We start from the raw sequence: 7,555 nt of genomic DNA on the forward strand, positions 1-7,555 counted from the left end.
CCATATACCTTGGTTAGACCACACTTGGAGCACTGTGCACAGTTCTGGTCTCCATATACCTTGGTTAGTCCACACTTGGAGCACTGTGCACAGTTCTGGTCTCCATATACCTTGGCTAGACCACACTTGGAGCACTGTGCACAGTCCTGGTCTCCATATAGCTTGGTTAGACCACACTTGGAGACAGTTCTGGTCTCCATATTATAAAATGGATATAGAGGCACTGGAGAAGGTGCAAAAAAGATTTACAAGGATGATCCCAGAACTGAGAGGTTATAAATATCAGGAAAGGATGAACAGGCTGGGGCTCTTTTTCTCTAGAAAAAAGAAGGCCGAGGGGTGACCTGATAGCGGTCTTTAAGATTATGAAAGGTTTTGATAGGGTAGATGTAGAGAGAATGTTTCCACTTGTGGGGAAGAGCATAACTAGAGGCCATCAATATAAGATAGTCACTAATAAATCCAATGGGGAATTCAGGAGAAACTTCTTTACCCAGAGAGTGGTGAGAATGTGGAACTCGCTACCACAGGGAGTGGTTGAGGCGAAGAGCACAGATGCATTTAAGGGGAAGCTGGATAAACACATGAGGGAAAAAGGAATAGAAGGATATGGTGATGGGGTGAGATGAAGAGGGGTGGGAGGAGGCTGGTGTTGATGGGGTGAGATGAAGAGGGGTGGGAGGAGGCTGGTGTTGACGGGGTGAGATGAAGAGGGGTGGGAGGAGGCTGGTGTTGACAGGGTGAGATGAAGAGGGGTGGGAGGCTGGTGTTGATGGGGTGAGATGAAGGGTGGGAGGAGGATGGTGTTGATGGGGTGAGATGAAGAGGGGTGGGAGGAGGCTGGTGTCGATGGGGTGAGATGAAGAGGGGTGGGAGGAGGCTGGTGTTGATGGGGTGAAATGAAGAGGGGTGGGAGGAGGCTGGTGTTGATGGGGTGAGATGAAGAGGGGTGGGAGGAGGCTGGTGTCGATGGGATGAGATGAAGAGGGGTGGGAGGAGGCTGGTGTTGATGGGGTGAGATGAAGAGGGGTGGGAGGAGGCTGGTGTTGACGGGGTGAGATGAAGAGGGGTGGGAGGAGGCTGGTGTTGACGGGGTGAGATGAAGAGGGGTGGGAGGAGGCTGGTGTTGATGGGGTGAGATGAAGAGGGGCGGGAGGAGGCTGGTGTTGATGGGGTGAGATGAAGAGGGGCGGGAGGAGGCTGGTGTTGACGGGGTGAGATGAAGAGGGGTGGGAGGAGGCTGGTGTTGATGGGGTGAGATGAAGAGGGGTGGGATGAGGCTGGTGTTGATGGGGTGAGATGAAGAGGGGCGGGAGGAAGCTGGTGTTGACGGGGTGAGATGAAGAGGGGTGGGAGGAGGCTGGTGTTGACGGGGTGAGATGAAGAGGGGTGGGAGGAGGCTGGTGTTGATGGGGTGAGATGAAGAGGGGTGGGAGGAGGCTGGTGTTGATGGGGTGAGATGAAGAGGGGCGGGAGGAGGCTGGTGTTGACGGGGTGAGATGAAGAGGGGTGGGAGGAGGCTGGTGTTGATGGGGTGAGATGAAGAGGGGTGGGAGGAGGCTGGTGTTGATGGGGTGAGATGAAGAGGGGCGGGAGGAGGCTGGTGTTGATGGGGTGAGATGAAGAGGGGCGGGAGGAGGCTGGTGTTGATGGGGTGTGATGAAGAGGGGTGGGAGGAGGCTGGTGTTGATGGGGTAAGATGAAGAGGGGTGGGAGGAGGCTGGTGTTGACGGGGTGAGATGAAGAGGGGTGGGAGGAGGCTGGTGTTGACGGGGTGAGATGAAGAGGGGTGGGAGGAGGCTGGTGTTGACAGGGTGAGATGAAGAGGGGTGGGAGGAGGCTGGTGTTGATGGGGTGAGATGAAGAGGGGTGGGAGGAGGCTGGTGTTGACGGGGTGAGATGAAGAGGGGTGGGAGGAGGCTGGTGTTGATGGGGTGTGATGAAGAGGGGTGGGAGGAGGCTGGTGTTGACGGGGTGAGATGAAGAGGGGTGGGAGGAGGCTGGTGTTGATGGGGTGAGATGAAGAGGGGTGGGAGGAGGCTGGTGTTGACGGGGTGAGATGAAGCGGGGCGGGAGGAGGCTGGTGTTGACGGGGTGAGATGAAGAGGGGTGGGAGGAGGTTGGTGTTGATGGGGTGAGATGAAGAGGGGTGGGAGGAGGCCGGTGTTGATGGGGTGAGATGAAGAGGGGTGGGAGGAGGCTGGTGTTGACGGGGTGAGATGAAGAGGGGTGGGAGGAGGCTCGTGTGGAGCAGACACACCGGCACGGAGCAGTTGGGCCAAATGGCCTGTCTCAATGCTGTAAAAAAAACGGTGTAATACTTCTCGAAGCTTCGCCTCATTCCCGAGAATCCTGGCCTCGGGCCTTCCCAGGTTCCTGAATCTCTTCCGTTCTGTTCTCTCCACAGTTCTCCAACTCAGACTACAACACCGCAGGACCCGGGAGCAACTTGCAGAGCAGGGCATCATGCCACGTAAGTACATCTGTTCACCACCAGCCTGGAGGAGGGTCAAAGGATACACCTGGCCATAGTCCGGGCAGAGACACATTAAGCAATCCGAGTAAAATTTCTTACTCCGTCTTGCGCTCATCAATTGGGCAGGTCAAACACTCCCAGGGCAGGTACAGCACGGGTTAGATACAGAGTAAAGCTCCCTCTACACTGTCCCATCAAACACTCCCTGGGCAGGTACAACACGGGGTTAGATAAAGAGTAAAGCTCCCTCTACACTGCCCCATCAAACACTCCCAGGGCAGGTACAGCACGGGTTAGATACAGAGTAAAGCTCCCTCTACACTGTCCCATCAAACACTCCCAGGGCAGGTACAGCACAGGTTAGATACAGAGTAAAGCTCCCTCTACACTGTCTCATCAAACACTCCCAGGGCAGGTACAGCACGGGTTAGATACAGAACAAAACTCCCTCTACAGTGTCCCCATCAAACACTCCCAGGGCAGTTACAGTTCGGGGTTAGACACATAGTAAAGCTCCCTCTACACTGTCCCCACCAAACACTCCCAGGGCAGGTACAGCATGTGTTAGATACAGAGTAAAGCTCCCTCTACACTGTCCCCATCAAACACTCCCAGGGCAGGTACAGCACGGGGCTAGATACAGAGTAAAGCTCCATCTACACTGTCGCTTCAAACACTCCCAGGGCAGGTACAGCACAGGGTTAGATACAGAGTAAAGCTCCCTCTACACTGTCCCCATCAAACACTCCCAGGGCAGGTACAGCACGGGGTTAGATACAGAGTAAAGCTCCCTCTACACTGTCCCATCAAATACTCCCAGGGCAGGTACAGCACGGGTTAGATACAGAGTAAAGCTCCCTCTACACTGTCCCATCAAACACTCCCAGGGCAGGTACAGCACAGGGTTAGATACAGAGTAAAGCTCCCTCCTACACTGTCCCATCAAACACTCCCAGGGCAGGTACAGCACGGGGTTAGATACAGAGTAAAGCTCCCTCTACACTGTCCCATCAAACACTCCCAGGGCAGGTGCAGCACGGGTTAGATACAGAGTAAAGCTCCCTCTACACTGTAACATGGGCTCTGAGTTCTGCCCTTTGCGGAGTGGCACTGGTTTAACCTCTGACCTTTCCCTCTTTGCCAGCGCTGAAGGGCCCCTCGGCCTTCTTCGAGCAGCGGCGGAACCTGGAGCGAGCGAAGGTGAGCCATTGGCCGTCGGGTTCGGGGGGGGGTGGGGGAAGGTTTGCCATTGGCCGTCGGGGGTGGGAGGAGAATGTGAGACATTGGATCAATGTTGGGGGAGGTGGCAGAGAGGAGGGTGAAGGGGGCACACTGACTCTTTCTCTGCCAATCATCCTTTACGCAGCCCCTCCATTAAGAATGCAAGAACTGCCAGGACGTCTCAAAGCGCTTTGCAGCCAATGAAGTACTTTCTGCAGTGTTGTCACTTTTGTAATGTAGTAAACGCGGCAGCCAATTTGCGCACAGCAAGCTCCCACAACAGGAACAAGGATGTCTTGCTGCAGTTGTACAGGGCCTTGGTGAGACCACACCTTGAGTATTGTGTGCAGTTTTGGTCGCCTTATCTGAGGAAGGATGTTCTTGCCATGGAGAGAGTGCGGCGAAGATTCACCAGGCTGATACCTGGGATGGCAGGAATGACGTATGAGGAGAGATTGGGTCGATTGGGCTTATACTCGCTGGAGTTTAGAAGAATGAGAGGGGATCTCATTGAAACTTATAAAATTCTAACAGGACTAGACAGACTCGATGCAGGAAGGATGTTCCCGATGGCGGGGGAGTCCAGAACCAGGGGTCACAGTCTAAGGATAAGGGGTAAGCCATTTAGGACTGAGATGAGGAGGAATTTCTTCACCCAGAGAGTGGTGAACCTGTGGAATTCTCTACCACAGAAGGCAGTGGAGGCCAATTCATTAAATATATTCAAGAAGGAGTTGGATATATTTCTTAAGGCTAAAGGGATCAAGGGATATGGGGAGAAGGCAGGGACAGGGTACTGAATTTGGATGATCAGCCATGATCGCATTGAATGGTGGAGCAGGCTCGAGGGGCCGAATGGCCGACTCCTGCTCCTATCTTCTATGTTTCTATCATAATGACCAGATCATCTGTTTTTTAGTGATGTTGGTTGAGGGATAAATATTGGCCCCAGGACACCGGGGAGAACTCCCCCCCCCGCTCTTCTTCCAATCGTGGTCGTGGGATCTTTTACGTCCACCTGAGAGAGCAGACGGGGCCTCGGTTTAACGTCTCATCTGAAAGACGGCTCCTCCGACAGTGCAGCGCTCCCTCAGTACTGGCACCGGGGAGTGTGGGCCTGGATTATGGAGCTCGAGTCCTAGAGTATATACATCTACCTCCGACAGTGCAGCGCTCCCTCAGTACTGGCACCGGGGAGTGTGGGCCTGGATTACGGGGCTCAAGTCCTAGAGTATATACATCTACCTCCGACAGTGCAGCGCTCCCTCAGCACTGGCACCGGGGAGTGTGGGCCTGGATTATGGAGCTCGAGTCCTAGAGTATATACATCTACCTCCGACAGTGCAGCGCTCCCTCAGTACTGGCACCGGGGAGTGTGGGCCTGGATTATGGGGCTCAAGTCCTAGAGTATATACATCTACCTCCGACAGTGCAGCGCTCCCTCAGTACTGGCACCGGGGAGTGTGGGCCTGGATTATGGGCTCGAGTCCTAGAGTATATACATCTACCTCCGACAGTGCAGCGCTCCCTCAGTACTGGCACCGGGGAGTGTGGGCCTGGATTATGGGGCTCGAGTCCCTGAGTATATACATCTGCCTCCGACAGTGCAGCGCTCCCTCAGTACTGCCACCGGGGAGTGTGGGCCTGGATTATGGAGCTCGAGTCCTAGAGTATATACATCTACCTCCGACAGTGCAGCGCTCCCTCAGTACTGGCACCGGGGAGTGTGGGCCTGGATTATGGGCTCGAGTCCTAGAGTATATACATCTACCTCCGACAGTGCAGCGCTCCCTCAGTACTGGCACCGGGGAGTGTGGGCCTGGATTATGGGGCTCGAGTCCCTGAGTATATACATCTGCCTCCGACAGTGCAGCGCTCCCTCAGTACTGCCACCGGGGAGTGTGGGCCTGGATTATGGAGCTCGAGTCCTAGAGTATATACATCTACCTCCGACAGTGCAGCGCTCCCTCAGTACTGGCACTGGGGAGTGTGGGCCTGGATTATGTAGCTCGAGTCCTAGAGTATATACATCTACCTCCGACAGTGCAGCGCTCCCTCAGTACTGGCACCGGGAAGTGTGGGCCTGGATTATGGGGCTCGAGCCCTCGAGTATATACATCTACCTTCAACAGTGCAGCGCTCCCTCAGTACTGGCACCGGGGAGTGTGGGCCTGGATTATGGGGCTCGAGCCCTAGAGTATATACATCTACCTCCGACAGTGCAGCGCTCCCTCAGTACTGGCACTGGGGCGTGTGGGCCTGCATTATGAGGCCCCAGTCCTAGAGTATATGCAGAGAAAGAGAACGGGAAATCTAAAACGGTTTCTCTAAACTCTGAAGCCAGGCAGTTAGTAGGGGGGGTGCTACCCAGTTGCCCTCAATGCCCCCCTTACCCCCGGGAGAGGGTATGTCAACACTGGGTAGGGTCGGGTTCCTGATCGCCATCCAGTCGCCCCTCTTGGAACGTGCGTGCATGCGGACCTGGTGAGGGGACAGTGCCAGGCACAGCTGTCGGACCAGACGTTAAACCGAGGCCCCGTACAAGATCCCACGGCCCCTTATGGAAACTGAGCAGGGGGGGGTGTGGGGGGAGTTCTCCCCGGTGTCCCTGGGCCCAATATTTATCCCTCAACCAACATCACTAAAAGCAGACGATCTGGTCATTATCACATTGCTGTTTGTGGGAGCTTGCTGTGCGCAAATTGGCTGCCGCGTTTCCTACATTACAACAGTGACCACACTTCATAAAAAAGTACTTCATTGGCTGTGAAGCGCTTTGGGACGTCCTGAGGTCGTGAAAGGCGCTATATTGAATAGATTTAAGGTGGAGATAGACAGATCTCTGAACGATAAGGGAGTCAAGGGTTATGGAGATCGGGCAGGAAAGTGGAGTTGAGGTCGATGATCAGCCATGATCTTATTGAATGGCGGAGCAGGCTCGAGGGGCCGAATGGCCGACTCCTGCTCCTATTTCTTATGTTCTTATGTAGAAATGTCTGTCTCTCTCTCTCTCCCTATCGCCTTTATCTCTCTCTCCATCCCCCTCTCTCTCTCTTTCTCTGTCTCTCTATTCAATTTCTCCCAGCTTCGTACAGGTCAGTTCTCTGTGACATCAGCAGCTATTGTGACATTATGCGACTCTTCCTCCATCACTCGCTCCCCCCCACCCCGCCTGTCCCCAGTCTCCACTCCCTCCACCACCGGCGCACCGTGGCTGCAGTGTGGACCGTCTCCAAGATGCACTGCAGCAACTCGCCAAGGCTTCTTCGGCAGCACCTCCCAAACCCGCGACCTCTTCCACCTCGAAGGACGAGGGCAGCAGGCGCATGGGAACACCACCACCTCCAAGTTCCACCTCCAGGTCACACACACCATCCCGACTTGGAAATATATCGGCCGTTCCTTCATCAGTGCTGGGTCCAAATCCTGGAACTCCCTCCCTAACAGCGCTGTGGGAGCACCTTCACCACACGGACTGCAGCGGTTCAAGAAGGCGGCTCACCACCACCTTCTCTTGCAATATCTCCAAGTTTGCAGACGACACAAAGCTGGGTGGGCGTGTGTGCTGTGAGGAGGATGCCGAGAAACTCCAGTATGATTTGGACAGGTTGGGTGATTGGGCAGATGCAGTATAATGTGGATAAATGCGAGGTTATCCACTTCGGTGGCAAAAACAGGAAGACAGATTATTATCTGAACGGCAATAGATTGGGAAAAGGGGAAGTGCAACGAGACCTGGGTGTCCTTGTGCACCAGTCGCTGAAGGTAAGCATGCAGGTGCAGCAGGCGGTTAAGAAGGCAAATGGTATGTTGGCCTTCATAGCAAGAGGATTCAAGGACAGGAACAAGGATGTCTTG

At 54.6% G+C, this 7,555-nt stretch overlaps 1 protein-coding gene across 4 annotated transcripts in view; it reads left to right on the plus strand.

Annotated features, from left to right (window-relative positions):
* Window positions 1-7,555, plus strand: part of LOC147084855 (myocardin-like) — a 91,008-nt gene that overhangs the window by 29,086 nt on the left and 54,367 nt on the right. For 3 of the 4 annotated variants that reach the window (XM_085979563.1, XM_085979564.1, XM_085979561.1), the window contains exons 2-3: window positions 2,406-2,473; window positions 3,621-3,676. In XM_085979563.1, coding sequence (XP_085835689.1) covers window positions 2,406-2,473; window positions 3,621-3,676 — 124 coding nt within the window. The remainder of the gene's footprint in view (window positions 1-2,405; window positions 2,474-3,620; window positions 3,677-7,555) is intronic. The other variant, XM_085979562.1, reaches the window with a different exon arrangement.

This window comes from Somniosus microcephalus, unplaced genomic scaffold, assembly GCF_052327205.1.
Source record: "Somniosus microcephalus isolate GS21.2 unplaced genomic scaffold, FLI_Smic_1.0 unresolved_chr9, whole genome shotgun sequence".
NCBI classification, from domain to species: domain Eukaryota; kingdom Metazoa; phylum Chordata; class Chondrichthyes; order Squaliformes; family Somniosidae; genus Somniosus; species Somniosus microcephalus.